Source organism: Spermophilus citellus (genome assembly GCF_964194105.1).
Source record: "Spermophilus citellus genome assembly, chromosome: 1".
Classification (NCBI taxonomy): domain Eukaryota; kingdom Metazoa; phylum Chordata; class Mammalia; order Rodentia; family Sciuridae; genus Spermophilus; species Spermophilus citellus.
Genome location: NC_138182.1, coordinates 37,221,169 through 37,239,349, shown reverse-complemented (window position 1 = coordinate 37,239,349; position 18,181 = coordinate 37,221,169). Strand labels below are relative to the sequence as shown.

At 39.3% G+C, this 18,181-nt stretch overlaps 1 protein-coding gene across 3 annotated transcripts in view; it reads left to right on the top strand.

The window, feature by feature from the left end:
• WDFY2 (WD repeat and FYVE domain containing 2) overlaps positions 1-18,181 on the top strand; it is a 156,351-nt gene that overhangs the window by 124,424 nt on the left and 13,746 nt on the right. For all 3 annotated transcript variants that reach the window (XM_081307540.1, XM_081307541.1, XM_081307539.1), the window contains 2 exons: positions 3,988-4,114; positions 14,507-14,612. In XM_081307540.1, coding sequence (XP_081163666.1) covers positions 3,988-4,114; positions 14,507-14,612 — 233 coding nt within the window. The remainder of the gene's footprint in view (positions 1-3,987; positions 4,115-14,506; positions 14,613-18,181) is intronic.

Below are 18,181 nucleotides of genomic sequence, written 5' to 3'. Positions count from 1 at the left end.
CCTTTCAGTGGGATGTAATGGGTAAAATTAGACATTGGTCCAATTTCTAAAACTTCAGTTGATCTCATGATGGCTGGGATAGCATGGAGACAAGCTTGTCACTAAGACTAACTCAACAAAGCACACCATCAGGGGATTGTATAGGTGAGGTCTTCTGCCCTGTAACCGTAGCTGACATTTATTGAGTGCTTCCCATCACTGGGCACCAAGTTAAGGACTTATTTTAGCAACCCATTTAGTCACAAAACTGAGTTAGGTACTGTTATCATCCCTGTTTTACAGATGGGATTTCTAGGGCACAGTGACATTAAAAACTTGCCCAAGGCCACATACCTTATAAAGATACAGCTGGGATTCAAACTTAGAATATGGTCCCAGAGCCTGTGCACTTATAATACCATAGCTAAACTTTCACCATAAACCATCTTCATTTCGTAGTAACCAGCAAAGAAAGCCAAAGAGCCTGTGTCCTGATGCAGCATTTGTAGATGTGTAGGTGGATTGATTGGCAGGAGTGCAGGGTAGAAGTATGTATCTCCTGGCACCCTGTAAACCTTATTGAGGTATTTCCATATTGATTCTGATTTGGTGAAGAGCACCTCCAATGAAGTCTTTAAATGAGTTAATTAAGCCTTTCTAGACATTCTTCCTACCAGTGCTCGCCTTTATTTAAATCTAACCAGGCGTGGTGGCATTAGCCTGTAATCGCAGCAGCTCAGGAAGCTGAGGCAGGAGGATTGAGAGTTCAAAGCCAGCCTCAGCAATTTAGCAACTCAGGGCCTCTCTCTAAATAAAATATCAAAAAAGACTGGGAATGTGGCTCAGGTTCAAGGCCTCTGGGTTCAATCCCTGGTACCAAAAAAAACTCCAAAATAAACAAACAAACAAAAAACAAAAACTTAAGGTGGTGCTTTAAAAAAAATAGGGCTAGGGCTGGGGTTGTAGCTCAGTGGTAGAGCATTTGCCTAGCAAATGTGAGGCACTGGGTTCGTTACTCAGCAGTATATAAAAATATAAATAAATAAAAAAAACAGGGCTACCCATTTTACATGTCTTATAGGGGAAATCGTGTATTTCTCACCTTTCTCTTATCTGTCCCCCTAGTTATAGTGGCGCCACTGGTTGAGCAAGACTATCTCAGAGATCCTCCTTGAGAACCTCTCACCTAAAGATAGAACAGACAAAGGCATCATGTCAACAAAGCTGGTCAGCCAGGAAACATCTGTCATATGCGTGTTTCATCTGTTGAGAACAAGGCCAAGAGCGTTTCTTCACATGCTTCCTCCTTCAGTCAGTCATTTGAGCATCTGTGCAGGCTTATTGAATACCTGTGTGAGCCAAGCAGAGTTCTAGGAACTGGGTGTACTCTGGTGAACAAGCCACAGCTTATATTGTTAAGCTCTGATATTGTGGCCTAATTATGTCTGATGTTTAAGATTAAATAGTCTGTTCTCAAAAGACAATCAACCAACCAATTTGAGGGAAAATACAAACAATAAGGAGAAGAGTGGTGAGGTGAAGGAGGGCAGGCATTTAGGCAAGGACTTGCGTGAAGTGAAAAAAAAGTTGTTGTTTTTTTTTTCATTCATCTGCTTCTTTATTCATTCAGTAGTCAGTGCCAGAGCCTGTCTGCACCAGTACTGTGCTGACTGCCATTATTGGGTGGATGATGGTGGAAGGGGGTGTGGGCTGGGAGCTATAGGGGGTGGTTAACCACATATGCCCGAGGGGCAGTGATGTTATTCTTCCAGGATCAGGAGTGTTTGCAAGCAGAATGGTGTGCAGATATAGGAGGAAGCTAGTAAGCATAATTCAGAATAGTGGGGTTTTTCCTTTTGGTCTTTTAAAAAAAAAAATCTGAGACAATTATGAGAGAAACTTCCCAACATGCACTTAAAGTAGAACAACTTGATAATCTAAACTTTTAAAATGTCAGATTCCAACAAATAAGAAACTATTTTGCATGCTTCTCAGAATATATTATTTTTCAGTAACATTAAAAAATAATTATTTCTGACATTCATAAGTATTTATAGGCTCTGTGAGCATGTTATATGGAAAAACTTATTACTGCTCTCAGTACACAAGGAGTTTGATTTATAAGGGGACTACCAAAGAAGAAAATATGTCATAGAATTTTGTAGCTGCACCACCAGAATAATTCTCATAACTAACATCCATATAGCATACTACAATTTACAGAGTGGGCCTGTGTAATTGATCTGATTATTGCCACAGTCCTACAAAGTGGGTAATAGGATATTATCATTAGTAGGAATAGTTGTAGTGGTCTTATTACCATTATCCCCATTTTACAGTTGAGGATATTGACACTAAATAATATAAGTGATTTTCAAGGAATTTATAAATTCAAATCCCAAAAAGAAAAGGTAATTTTAAGATTTCATATTGTGGCCTTATTATATCTGATGTTCAAGATTAAATAGCTATAATAGGTATTTCTCAAAAGAAGATATACAATCAATATCACTGATCATCAGGGAAATGCAGACCAGAACCACAATGAGATGTCACCTCACTCCAGTTAGAATGGCTATTACCCAAAAGACAAAAATAACAAATGTCCCCAAGGATGTGGAGAAAAGGGAACCTTTGCACACTGTTGGTAGGAGTATAAATTAGCACAGCCATTTTGGAAAACAGGATAAAGGTACCTTAAAAAATTAAAAGTAGAACCACCATTATGGTCTAGCAGTTTAGTTACTGGTATGTATTCAAAGGAAATGAAGACAGTAAGTTGAAGAGATACCTGCATTCCCATGTTTATTGCAACACTGTTCACAGAAATGGAAGCCATCTAAGCTAAGAAATGGAAACCATCTAAGTATTCATCATATAGAAAATGTGGTACATATACACAGTGGAATACTCTTCTCCCCAAAAAAGAGATGAAATTTGTCCACAACGTGGATGACCCAAAGGACATTAAGTTAAGTGAAATAAGCAAAACACAGAAAGAAGTACCACAATTTCACTCATGTGGAATCTAAAAAAGTTGATCTCATAGAAGTAGTAAATAAAACAGCAGCCACATACCCGTGTGGTGGTCCATGCCTGTAATCCCGGTGACTCAGGTAGCTAAGGCAGGAAAATCCCAAGTTCCAGGCCAGTTGGTAAGATCCTGATTCAAATTTTTTTAAAAGGACTGGTGATGTATTCAGAGGTTGAATGCTTCTGGATTCAATCTTCAGTACCTCATCCACAAGAAAAAGAACAGTGGCCAGCAGAGACTGGGGTGGGTAGGAGGGAGGAAAGAGTGGGAGAGGTTGGTTAAAGGATACAGAGTTGCAAGTAGAAAGGAAGAATCAGTTCTGGTGTTCTGTTGCACTGTAGGGGAAATGTGGTTAACAGCATAGTAGCGTTTATCTCAATACAGCTAGAACAGTGGATTTTGAACGTTCCCACCACAAAGAAATGATAAATGTTTGGGGAGATGAGTATGCTAACAACCCTGATTTGATCATTACACCGTGTATACTTGTATCAAAGCATCACATTGCATCCCATAAATATGTAGAGTTTTGTATGTTAAAAAAAAGAATTAAAAAATCTAATTGAGCATTTTTAAACTCCATTTACTTCTCATCTGTTATTGTCAGGGTAGGAGGCAGGCAGCAGTTAAGAAAATATGGTTAATATTTCCAAATAGTGCAACATTTTCCATTCTTCTCAGAATTATGTCTAGTTTTTGAAGGTCAATTAATTGTCTTTTTTTCATTTCCCTTTGGTCTTTATAGTAATTGATTTTATGGTACATTAAGTTTTGAAGTGGGGGGGGGCTGGAAGAGTAGAATTTGTACTCGTGGAGCCAATTTTTCTCTTTTGGGATCTACTCATTTGTTTTTTGAACAGACATTTATTAGATGCTGGGAACTGCACTGCGTCCTAACTCTTTTTGCATTCCCATTTTGTTGATGAGTAACATTATTATGTTGTGAGTAATACCATCTGTGTGTGTCCTCCCAGGTGGGGTGACCGCTCTCTGTTGGGACCCAGTCCAGCGGGTGTTATTCTCGGGCAGTTCAGATCACTCTGTCATCATGTGGGACATCGGCGGGAGAAAAGGAACAGCCATTGAGCTCCAAGGACACAAGTAAGTCTGCTGGTGCTTTTTTAAAAATCTCTGGAAAAATATTCCTGGCTGAAAGGTGGGACAGAGGAGTTCGGTCCAGTCTCAGTGGGGGACCTTCGAGTAACAAGGAACATGTCAAGAACATAGTAACGGGGCTGTGGCTGTGGCTCAATGGTAGTACACTTGCCTGGCATGTGTAAGGCACTGGGTTCAGGTCTCAGCATCACGTCTAAATAAATAAAATAAAGGTCTATCAACAACTAAAAAAATATTTAAAAAGAACATAGTAATGGCCACCTTGATTTATGTCTGTACTAAAGTGTCTTTATATATTTATACCCTGTTTTATGTCACAGGATTTGAGAGTGCTTATGAAACCATAAAATGAAATAATGGCAACAAATAAATAAAAGGTAAAAATTAGAACCAGGGAAAATACAAAAATACAAATTTGAATGAGAGGTGGGGAAAGAGCTTAAAAATACAAGCCAGGAAGCCCTACAAAATTTCCATAATTGAGTTCAAACGTGGCTTGAAGCTCCCTGGCAGCTTGAGGAAGAGATAATATCCTTACACAGTACATTTTGTACTTCACCGAGTATTTATTGAGTGCTTGCCTTGATTCCTATCAGACCTTCTTCCTTGAGGGTTGGGCTTTCACAGGCTGTGGAGAGAGCAGAGAAGCCTTGTTTCCTTGGAGCTGATCTCACACTTGGCTTTGTACGAAAGATCATTGAGGAATTTGTTAAAAAAGTAGATTCCAAGCTAAAATTCTGGTTGCTGGTCTGGAGCTGTGGGAACCTGTTTTGTGACAAGCCACCTAGGCAACTCTCTGCTGTGACCCTCAGACCATGTTCAGATCTGCCCACCATCTGCTGCTACTATCCTGGGGGTAAAGCCCAATCTTTTTGCAGAAAAGATAGATCCGTGTACAACTACAGAGCTACTGTGAATTGTGTTTTACTTGTGAAGTTTTCAAAATGATAATAAAAGTGACCCTAAGCAATTGTTAATAAACATCAGTAATGTTCCTATGAGCTAACTGGTTTTAGGAAGCATTAGCCTTTCCTGTATATCTGCCTAGAAACACTAGTTTTCAAATATTCTCCAAAGTGTTAAAGCTATGATTTGGGACTATTGGGTAATAACCAACTAAGTTTTGGAGGACCCATGCACACTTATGTCAGGTTTAGAGCTTAGCTCTTTTTTCCCTCCTTCGAGAACACACCAGCTATGTGAGTCTCTCCTGGTGTGTGGGGCTACATAGGCCTCATCAACTCATTAGAGCAATTGTTCCCTTATATTTATCTCCCTAACAAGGGGACAGACATCCAGGTCATATAGAAGGAATTTACATCATCCATGTAAAATAGAGAAAGAGAGAAGTCAAAACATACTTCCATTTAATAACATTCAGTTATTATCTAAATTGCCAGATAATTCCTGCCAAGTCAGCTTCTCTCAGAGAAATAAAATGCAAGTTTTGAATGAAGATCAGTAACATTTGTTGGACTCATTCACTTTAGCTCCTAACTAGTTTTTTTCTTTTTACTCCATAAAGAGCAAGTGTACAGTCTTGCACAATTTCAGCCCTAAGAAATTAAACCTTGCATTGCTCAACATCAGCACTGCTGTATGCAGAAAGCCCTTGACCTGCACTAAACTGTGGCTGTGGGAAGCTTAACAGTTCGTTTAGAAAGGAGATATAAGGTTTAGATACAGTTTCTCAGTCCTAGAAAAATAAAACCTAGCTGGAGATAGGCCCTCCAGCTTCTAAGGTGTACAGACTTTTCATTTGAGAAAATAGAATCTATTTGGAGTTCATTTTGATAGGATTGCACCCTTAGACCTTAGATTGGTGGGCAGGCAAGCCTACTCTTGGGATGGGGAGCCACCATACAGAACTAGCATTAGTGTCATTATTATTATTTTGGTACCAACCCAAGGATTGAACCCAGGGTCAATTGTTCAACTACTGAGCCACCTCCCCAGCAACCCCCCCACACACACACTTTTTTGAGACAGGTACCATTACATTGCTGAGGCTGGTCTCAAACTTGCAATCCTCCTGTCTCTGCCTCCTAAGTCACTGGGATTACAGGGATACACCACCACGCCAGAACTGACTTTAAACAGGAAAAATGGCAGCAGGCCTTTGTCTGGGGCCTTATTTAATTGAAGCCTAGCAGTAAATACAGTGAGATCTCTGAGGCTCTTTGTTTGCAAATCTTAGCCTTCAAGGGATTGCCCTAGTGTCAGGGAGCTGGAGAAATGAACTTCCTCTGATCACTCAGTGTCACTCTGGGTCTGACTGCCAGGTGGGGATGGGGGCTACTTGGGCTGCTAGAAATAATAGTTGAGATTCACAAAAGACTGAAGGAACAGTCAAAAGGGCACCAGGCAAGTAGTCCTGGCCCTTTCTCAGCAGCCATTCCTTCCCTTGAAAATGGGCCACTGGAGTGGCTTTCAGTGATTCTTATATTTGAATAGCACCTATGTTTTGTCAAAGATCTCTCAAAACCTGAAAACCCCTCAGTTTCATCTTATAATCATCCAAAAAGAGAGGCCAGGTGCTATTTTTAAGATAGCGCACCAAGCCTTACTTCTCTCAGATCCAGAGCTACCCTGCTTCTGTGGCTCCAGCGCCATGGGGCACCAGGGTTGCAACAGTAAACGTTGGCCAACAAGTGGTCTCTGCTGCGCCTGCGGATGTTTTCTGTTTCTTTTCTGCTTGTTGCCCAAGGCTGCCCCTTCCTCTCTTCCAATCTTAATTTTCCTTCCTTTCCCCAGGGGCATTCATGGTCAGAGTTCTAGATCAGGGACATACTGGTGGGAAATGGGGAGAGCAGGGGATCAGCCTTCCCTTGGCATGGAAATGGCCACTATTGTATTGAGGGGCAGCTCCACTGGTCTCCTGTTCCTGTGCTGCAGCAACAGATCCATGGTTAGAACTAGTCATGTGCTACATAGGGACGTCTCCTACACCATGGTAGTCCTGTGGGATTATAATGGAGATGAAAAATTCCTGTGGCCTAGTACTTTTCTGTTTCTTTTGTACATTTGGATATGCTTGGATACACAAATACTGTTGTTAGAAGTCCCTGCAGTGTTCATTATAATAACAGGTGGTGGCACAGGTTTGTCACCTAAGAGCGGAAGGCTCCACCATATACCCTAGGTGTGTAGCAGGCGACACCATCTAGGTTAGTGTACGTGTTCTCCATGATCCTCATGTGTCAACAAAATCACTTGTGATTCTCAGAACATGACTGTTGTTAAGTAAAGACTCTGATTTGATTTGATTTGCTGTTTAAAATCCCATCAAAGCAGAAACTTTTAGCATTAAATACATTGATTGATGACAGTGAAAATGTTTATAAGTCTGAGGGGAGAAAGCTAAGAAAGTATACTTTTACACAGTATTATCTGCATCTGAAGAGTTTTGGCATTTTTATTCCCTGTGCAACTGGAATGTGGTTGTATGTTATTCTGGTGGTGTGAGAGGAAAAGCAAAAAAAAAAAAAAAGGCTTTAGTTCCAGGGGCTGGTTACATTTTTTTGCCATCAGCCACCAGTTGCATGGATATTAGAGAAGCATAACCCAAACTCTACTGTGCTGTGCATTATCTAATAATGGTACTTGTCTTTTTTTAGATCATTTTTTTTAAAGAGAGGGTGAGAGAGGAGAGAGAGAGAGAGAGAGAGAGAGAGAGAATTTTTTTTAATATTTATTTTTTAGTTCTCGGCGGACACAACATCTCTGTTGGTATGTGGTGCTGAGGATCGAACCCGGGCCGCACGCATGCCAGGCAAGCGCGCTACCGCTTGAGCCACATCCCCAGCCCCTTTTTAGATCATTTTTTATTCCTATATACGACCTGTCATTTCATGACCAACTTTGTGACTGTGATTTTTCTAATAGTATAGTTTGGGGCCTAAGAGTTTTTGGAAATTTAATATAATTTTATTTAAATCACTGATAAAGACCTGTGCAGTGCCTTATGTTGGGACCTTTCACCAAGACTGGAACCTACAGGTTGCGTGAATCTTGGTCACAGCCACGACTCAGCACCTGTGGCCTGTGTGTTTGCTTCCTCTTTCTAAAATTCCAGCTCTTGGTTTGTTTAAGACTTTTGTTATGAGTGTCTGCAAACCTTTTGGTAAAGAAATGAGCAGCTTGTAAGTAAATATGCATTGGGAGGATTTGTGCTTATCCTCTTATATCAAGTATGAAAGGAGTAGAGCTCTTGCAATTATGAAAGGAGTAGAACTTTTGCAATTCTTCTTGAGTTTGGGGCAGGGAAAGCAGGCAGGGATCAATGTGTGTGTCAGCTCTCTCTCCTTGCAACTCTCTGGGATTTAGGAGTATTTCTCAATGTAGGTTTAGGAAACTAATAGAAGAAGATGTTGATACTTCTAATTATTTAGCTAAATGCATAATAGAATAAAAATTGGACAGTAGTTTTCATAGAGGGTAGACATGTCATAAAGTGGGGCTGTCTAGTGTGTTTCTTTAGTGTGCAGGCCTGGGGCCAAATCAGACTGTATTTAAGCCAGGTCTTCTGCTAGCAGCCATGTAGTCTGAAGCAAGGCACATCACCTCTCTCATCCTCCATTTCCTTATCCCTAAAATAAATTAGAAGAAAACCCCTCACAAAATTATCTAAAAATAAAATGATGTAATATGTGTTAAATAATCAGCCCAGGAGTAAAGTCTTAATAAATGATAGTTGTTACAATTATTCTTTTCTTAAAAATTTGTTCTTGCCAAGCACAGTGGCACATACCTGTAATCCCAGTGGCTGTACATTGAAGTCCCCACAAACCCTCTTGGGCGACCTCTAAAGCAGACTGTGTCTGTTTCTGTAAGGAGGATAAAGGCTTCTCTGTGCTTTCAAGCATCAGATGCAGGGTGCGCATGAGTGTGTGACCTGTGCAGTCCCACAGGCCCCCTTCTTGGAAGGGCCCCATGCTTGTTTTAAAGCTTGTTGTCACCTGCTTGTATTAGCAATAAATGTTTAACAAGGGGCCTTGTGTTTTCATTTTGCACTGGTCTCAAATGATTCAGATGGACCCAGTCAGACATACGTTGACCTTAGGATTGGTAAGAACAGAAATGAGGCTATCCTACTAAGTGTAGTGTTTATAGAGGGCAGAATAGATCCTGGTGCTTTGAGAAGTGGGTTTTTGTGCACAGTGAGAGTATTTGCATGCAGTACCTGGAACATCCACAAAATAATAACCAGTTTTGAAATGGCTTTCTAGTGTAAATGCTGCAGTGATGTCATATGAAACATGAAAATAGAAGAGGGTATATTTTCATTCTCTGAACCTGGAGGGACATACCCTCACCTAGTTTTTGACTCTGAGGTGGTTACATTTTGAATTCATGCATCATGACAACCCTGAGTAGCTTTATTATAAAGCTTGGAATCCAGTATTCATCACTGTGTTCCACACTTCTGTGTTGGAATATTAACAATCCCAGAGTCCCATAAATTATGTATTTGTTGCTGAATGTCGTTGCCAGCTATGTGTGGCAGAGCAGTTCCTTCTGCAGAGTATTTTGGTTTGACAAGATCGCTGATGTATGTGAGGGTGCCGTAGCAAATAAAATGCAGTTCAAATCACAGTTACGAGCCTGTTAACTAGGTAGATTTTCCTTCTTGCCCTTTGAATATCAGAAGGGTGGCACTCCATACTTTTAAAAGTGTGAAATAATAACCAGGAAAGAGTGAGAAAATGACTGACTTTTAGAAAAAATGAATGCATGTCAAAGATTTTATAGTAGCAGTTAATTAATAAGAGAACCCGTAAGATGTCACAGCTAGCCCAAAGGTAAATATTCAAAGAGAGACACATACACAGGCAGTGGTGCATGCTAGGGTGCATTTGTAAGTAGATGCCCAGCTGGCTTCATCCATGGGTGGGCTGGGGCCCAGGGATAATAGTGTCTTCACTGGATAAGATTTATTTGCAGTAATGTCAGTTTTCTATAACACAGAGTTATAAAATAACTCAGTTAAAAGTACTGAAACCCTTATAGAAACAGATAACCCAGAAAGGTGTGCTAAACACCTAATATTCCATTGGAAAGTTACCTAATGATGTCTTTTGACCCATTTCAAGTCTTTCACTGTCTCTTAACAGTCATTTCTTCCTCCTGCCCTGTGATCATAATAATTGCAAAGATTAGTTTTGATCACACACACAAAGAGGCTGGCTTCATAGGTTTGGTCTGATTATTTACATTGGTGCAGTGTTAATCAACCATATAGGCTTTATTGGGCTTGCTTTGCATATCCACATGGTATTCCACAGCTGTTAATGCCTGCAAAATTAGCTTTCTCCTGGACTTTGTTACAAGGGATCAAGAACTGAACTTTTCAGATCCTCTGTTATTTGCTCTCCCAAGGCTAGGAAATCAAGCCTTGAAAATTCTTCCACTGTATTTCACCTATGGTTCTTAATGTTTTGGTAGAATTCCTGAAAGTTTCCCATATTTGCTGAGCTCCCGGTCTGGCACCTTCCTTACTGCCTAGACGGCCAGGACTAGCCAACCACGTTACCATGCCTGTTTTCCTAGGAGGGCTTTGTAGGCCTTAGCTCCATGAGTTCCTGAAATGGAGGGTCATCTCTGATTCAGTGACCATCATTCTAAAATATGACACTCCAGCAAAGGGTTTTGTCGTACAATTAGTTTGCCCATTTTTATCTTGTGGCTAGATTCTCAGTAGACCTATGCAGGTAACTATAGTGCCATGAGAATTAAGGAGACTCAGTAACAATTTTGAATCCTGGCTAATTGATGAGAATTAGATAACATTTTTTTAATATTTTGATTTCAACTATAAAAAAGAGTTTACTAAATTGAGGTTAGAGATGACTTAAAAAATAAGAGAGGGGTTGGGGTTGGGGTTGTGGCTCAGTGGTAGAGTGTTTGCCCAGCACGTGTGAGGCACTGGGTTTGATCCTTATTACCACATAAAAATAAATTAAATAAAGGTATTGTGTCCAACTACAACTAAAAATATTTTTTAAAAAAGTAACAGCTGGGCATGGTGGTACATGCCTGTAATCCCAGCAGCTCACAAGGCTGAGGCAGGAGGATCAAGAGTTCAAAGCCAGCCTCAGCAAAAGTGAGGCACTAAGCAACTTAGTGAGACCCTGTCTGTAAATAAAATACAAAATAGGACTGGAGATGTGGCTTGGTGGTTGAGTGCCCCTGAGTTCAATCCCTGGTACCCGCACCCCCCCCAAAAAAAAAAAAAATAAGAGGAAAAAAGACATCCTCATATATCCAGTTAATAGAACATTAAAACAATATCAATAGTATTCCAGACAAATATCCACAATAAAATTTCCCTCTTCTGTTCCTTCAGTCCTGTGAGTGAACTGTAATTAATTCTTATTCTGCTGGTTCTTGGCTTAGCAGTCCTCATTGATGAAGTCATCTGCATCCAAACAAAAGTCCAGAAACCCTGACTCAGTTCATTGGCATAGCTTAAAAATTGTCTAAGCAATGTCAGCTCAGTGGTATGTGCCCAAGAGTATTATTTGAAATGTTGATATGTTAAAATACCTGGTACATTCTGTCCTTTTCCATGAAAAGAGGTTGCCTTTGCCACAAACTCTGGTCCATGCTTACGTCAGAATCTCATGAAAGTATCACAGTAACACAAAAGTTATCTGTAGATTAGTGACTTGATGGTTAATATGTCACTGTGACCATTTATTTCAGAATGGGAAAGAATAAAATTTTGTACTAGAATATCATATGTAACTATTTCCCAAGAATTTTGAGCAGTATGTACCTGTAGGATAAAAACCATATTAGAGACAATGAGGGCATTAGCAAATCTCCAGGATCTTCCCACAAACATAAAATTTCTGAAATATTTACATTAATAATATTTTACTAATACTGACTTAACCTAGGAAGGACTGAAAACTCCTTCCATGTATTCTGTTTCTGTGGTGCTAGAGATAGAGTCCAGGGCCTGGTGCATGCCAGAAAGGTGGATACCACTGGGCTACACTCCCACCTCCAACTCTTAAAATAGTGACACATCAAATACAATTACATATAGCATCTCTTTTTTTTTTTTTTTAATAAGGTGAAGGAACAAATCTTCATGGTTGTCCAGGATCTCTCTGTCTCATAAAGAATTTTAGGCATACAGCATACCCTAAATACTTTATTTCTTCAAAATAGAGGGTTCAGACTAAAAATACAAAGCCAAAGATTAGTTAGAGGACTCTTAAATACTTGGTTAGAACAATAGCACAATTGAAGATCAATAAAATATTTTAAAATTGACATTGAAAGTAACACATTTTTTTTTTAATTGAGCACTTTTCACATGTAAGGGTCCTTTGTCTTCCCTTTCCCTTCTAAAAAATATCAAGGATGTTAATCCGTCAACATAAAGCACTAGAAATAATTCTGGTGAGACACAGAATCTCTTCTAGCTAGGCAGATTCCACAAAACGTAAAGAATTTGCCTTTTCATTATAGTCAAAGGCATTAATCAGTTAACCAAGGAAGCAAGTCATCAAAACCAAGAGAAATGCTTTTTCTAGCCTTTTTTTCAAACTCAGATATTATAAACCAAAGCAAATAAAATTCTCTTTCCAAGTTGTTTTCTCCATGTTTCCCTTTCATATTCTGGAACAGATTGACACTTTAGGATTGCCTTTGAGCATCCTATTCTCTCAAAACTATACAGCAGAGTTTTTCATAGGCTACATTATGAGTGATATCATTATAAATGCACAAAAATGTGAATATCCATCTCTCTCCATTAAGCCAGACATTAGAAATATTTGCAAAAACATTAAAATGACATTTTTCTCAGCAAAAAAAAATTTTCTCAAAGTGTTTTTCACAAAATACATGTAAAGTTAAAAGGAATGGATTCATTAATGCAATTTTCAAATGAATCAATATCTTTAAATTGCTCAGTTTTTATTTAAAATACAGTAAATTTTGGTAGTTATCATTTATTGAAGCTCTTTAATGTCCTGAAATAAGTTCCAAGAGTCTAAAGGGGATCCTCATACCAAAAAATTTGAGAACCACTGATTTAAGACAAAATTATTCATACAAGGTATGATGATTCAGGGGGATGCTAAACTCAAAGCTAGCCTGGGTAATATAGTGAGACCTTGTCTCAAAAAAAAGGGATACATTCACACTTCTATTTCTTTTTCACTATTGCATCCACCATAATCTTGATCACTTATTCCAATTATAAAAATTACCAAAACAACTCACTTCTATTTCATACAAAAAAATTGGGAGGAGAGTGGAAATAGACGGTTGACAACTGTGCAGCCTAGCAAAGCTCATGGATACACAACCATGTGATATAGCATTATCTTTATATCACCAGTCTAGATGTAAAAGAACTGTTCTCCTTTCCAAGGAACACACATTTCTTAATTGATTTGAGCTCAGAATAGACAAAACAAGCCAGACATGGTGGCACGTGCCTGTAATCCCGGTGATTTGGGAGGCTGAGGAAGGAGAAGCATAAGTTCAAAGCCAGCCTCAGCAAGTTAGCAAGGCCCTAAGCAACTTAGTGAGACCCTGTCTCAGAATAAAACATAAAAGGGCTGGGGATGTGGCTCACTGGTTAAATACTCCTGAGTTCAACCCCTGGCACCAAAAAAAAAAAAAAAGAAAAAAAAAAGGAAAGGAAAGCAATAGACAAACATACAAACAAAATGTCCAAGACCAGATAACCCTATTCTCTCTTTCATCCAACAGAGGATAGATCTCTTTAATCCATTGCTAGCAATCACCAGATTATCAAGCCATAAAACTGAATTCTCCTCCATTTTTACCGCTGAGGGGGAATAACTTGTAAGCCATGAACAAATGAGAAGGAAAAATAAAACAAAACGAATAAAACCTAGAGACAGAGTCAATGAAATTCAAGTCTATTACTGCTTTGGATTTATTCTGGGAGCCAAAAAGAGTGGCTGTGCAGCTACCCAACTCGGTCAGCTAAAGCCTGTGGATATCTCTAGGCTGATCTCCAAAGTTCTTAAAGGGTAAGTTTTTCAAAGGTAAAATCATAAAATGAACATGTGGATTTTAATAAAGAGGAGAGGAACCAGTAAGCTGTTACATCCATTCGTCTTTGATCAGCTTTTTCCTTTAAGTGTTGGTAACTGACAATAACTACCTCCTTCTGGGGCCTGAGCAGGTGAAAGCAGCATTTAGACTTATTTTACATATTGGATATGCTTCTTACTGACAGCATGTTGAAAATTCCACCAGGTTTCTAAGGTCTACATGTGGGGCTTGGGAGTGTGGACACACATTGGCTGATTTTACTGGGGTTTCAGTCATTAGATCCATCATTTGCTCTCCTAAACTGTGACCAACTCTTGGTTTTTTTCACAGTGACAAAGTCCAGGCTCTCTCCTATGCACAGCACACACGACAGCTCATCTCATGTGGTGGTGACGGTGGCATAGTCGTCTGGAACATGGATGTGGAGAGGCAGGAGGTAGGTGTCCCAGTAGGCTGGGTTTAGCCCTGAGGTCAAGCTCTACCTCCTCCTTATTTCTTGATACCTTATAATTAAACCATGTAATAAGACATGTTAAAGAATTTTAAATTATGGTGTTAAAGGAGCTCTTTTTTTTCCCTGCTCCTTACGAACTGGCATGTTACATTAATATGATTAGAGATTTCATGAGAATTTTCACTGAGACTAAGCTGTTTAGACTTTAAATCTGTTACACCATTCACAGCAACAATACAGGTGAGAAAAAGAACCGTCTAATTTTTGGTGATTAGTCCCAACATAAAATGCCCCAAGGATACCAAGAGCTCATGTGCTTTCGGTCATTGAAGGACACAGTGGTTAAGAAGTAAGGACCTTTAATTTGGTATTAAGAGAAATGCTAGAAATAATTTATTTGGTGCTTCTTTTTGAGTCATGTTCTAAACAATTCCCCAGTTACATATACTTTGTCTTTTTTAAGCACATATTTAAATTTTATCAGTACTCTTTTCTTAAATGAGTTTTGCTTTTAATCTTTGAGCATCTTAACTAGTATGTTTACTGAATCCCCTTTGACAAGTACTTTGAAGTTAACCATCTTCCCAGTACCCTAGAATGACTCTAGGTAGACTTTCCCTTCGATAGTGTAGTCTTTGAACTTATTTCTGGCAGGATGTAAGAATTAGGTAGAAAAGAAACACTTTAAAAAGACAAAAGCAGTTTTCCAAATTCTTTCCATGCCCTTACCCCAGTCTTGTTTCAAGAGGGAATTTTCTGTTACCCACAATGTAATGCCCTTCAAATGCTAGTAATTAAATGCTTAAGAAGATTAAAGCTTTATTTGCTCAAACCATAAATCCACAGGAGTTCTATTAGTAACTAATTAAAATGATCATTACTGTTAGGAAGTGGGGAATTGTAGAATATTGCTTTTGAAAAGCACTTGGCACCATCCATAAAAAGCCAGGGAATTGTTACCATGAGTGCTGGTCGTGCTAACCAGGCTCCCCTGTGTGCGTCCCAACTTGGGTTGTGCATGATAGTCTGCCTTAGGTGAAAGATGTCATGCCTCATCTGGCCTGGCTTCTTTCCAGGCCTAACTGACCAAACCAGGGGAAGGGAGAATGGTAGGTTCTTTTCTCTCAGTGAAGGTAGCCTCCATCCTTTATGAACAGAGACCCAAAGGTCGTTTCCAAAGGTGAAACCAGGTAGTTGACAGGCAATTCTTTGAACCATCTGGCTTAAGTTATGCCTCTTGACATGCAGATATATGAGCACTGGATACTTGTTGATGGATTTAAAATCTTGTTGAGTAAGTTGAAGTTCTAAATAAGCAGTAGAAATGGTTCCATCCATCTTTTTCAAGTGTCATATTTCATAAACCTAAATCTCCAGAGATAGTGTTTGTAATTCATTATCTGGGGAGCTGCCTGCTGGCTATGGAAAAGACTGTGGGGGGCTCGCCTTGGGAGGCCTAACACTATGATGAAGCAGTCCCTAACCCGAGGTGCCGACAGATTTTCAGAAAACTTCAGAATGCTATTAAATTGTATAAATAATGAAATTATAGTCAATGTAGGAAGAACATCAGTGCTGGGTATTCAGAAGGAGCATTAATTTCATTGGCCAAGGTTATCAGGGAAGGATTTACAGAAGGACATGATGCTAAAATATTAGTAGGACTGGCCGTGTTCTAACCAGGAGTTTCATGGGCTTTTCAGGCTAAAAAAAATAGTCCAGAGTAAGGAAAAGGTGATGTGAGAAGAGGTGTGTGGTGCGTTAGTGCTCATGAGCAGGTGGGCAGCAGTCAGAGATGAGAGAATGGCTAGGGGCAGATGATGGAGGACCTTGAGTGGCCGGATGCAGATCAGGTCAGCATTGGTCAGCATTCCATATGTTAAACCTGAGTTTTTCTATACAGTTAATAAATCCATTTTTGTAAACGTTCATCATTTTATTTTTTACATATAACATTTGGATTCATTTTGACATAAAAGCATGGAATATAATTTGCTCTAATTCAGGCTCCAGTACCCACCCCACTTTGCCTTTCTTCTCCCTCTCCCTATTCCCTTCCCTCTACTGATCTTTCTGCTATTTACTTATAATTTGTTTTTGTTTATTTTTCACTTAAGTGTTTCTTGGATATACTTGATGGTGAGATTCACTGTGGTATATTCATATATGTATGTTGAAAAGTTAGGCCAGATTCCTCACACTGTTCTTCCTTTATCCTGTTCCTCCTTCCTCATCCTCAGTCCCCTTCTTCTACTCCACAGATCTTCCCCCTACACCTTACCTTTCCTCTCCTCCCGTCTCCCCTCCCCTCCCCTCTCCTGTTCTCTCTCTCTCCCCCTCCCTCCCACCCTCCCTCTCCCTCTCCCTCTCCCTTTCCCTTCCACCCTCCCTCTCCCTTCTTCTCCCCCCCCCCTTATTTTGAACTAGCTTCTGCATAACAGAGAAAATATTTGACCTCTGACTTTCTGGATCTGGCTTATTTCACTTAGCATGATGTTCTCTAGTTTCATCCATTTATCAGCAAATGCCATAATTTCATTCTTTCTAGCTGAGTAGTGCCCCATTGTGTGTGTGTGTGTGTGTGTGTGTGTGTGTGTGACATTTTCTTTATCCACTCATCAGTTGATGGGTTCCTGGGCTGATTCCATAACTTTACTGTTGTGAATTGCACTGCTATAAACATTGAGATGACTGCATTGCCATAGTATGCTGATTTTATAGATATATACCAAGGAATGGAATAGCTGGGTCATATGGTGGTTCAATTCCTAGTTTTCTGAGAAATCTCCATACTGCTTTCCAGAGTGTTTGTACTAATTTGCAGTCCCAAACAAGTTATGAGTGAATGTGCCTTCCCCCCCACATCCTCCCAACACTTCGTATTATCTGTATTCTTTTTTTTAATATTTATTTTTTTGTGCTGGTTGGACACAGTACTTTTATTTTATTTGTTTATTTTTATATGGTGCTGAGGATCGAACCCAGGATCTCGCACGTGTGAGGTGAGCGCTCTACTGCTGAGCCACAACTGCAGCCCTTTATTTGTATTCTTGATAATTGCCATTCTGACTGTAGTGGGATGAAATCTCACTGTAGTTTTGATTTACACTTCCCTAATTGCTACATTTATCATTTGAAAAGTATGTTTTATATATACTACATGTTATACATAGGAAAGTTAAGATGCTTATTAACAAGTAGAAGCCAGGTCAAGTACTTATAATTCCACTACCTATAAATGGCAAAACATTATATTTCCTTGCATTTTTCTCTGTATGTACATGTGTACAAAATTTTTTAACAAAAATTAGAATGCTAATATACATGTTGATTTATTTTTCCCCTTTCCAGATCAATACTCCACTTCCTTCGTCTTAGGAACCCACATTTGATATGTGTCCCAAATAAGTATTCATTTGTGTGTATGTGTTCAAGTTTACATAAATGATAACTACACTACAAGTCTGCTGTTTCCAACTATTCCCCCCAAACTTTTTTGGAGCTCTGTGTATCTTGAGGTGCCTCTGTATAGGTTCTCATAATATGTATCA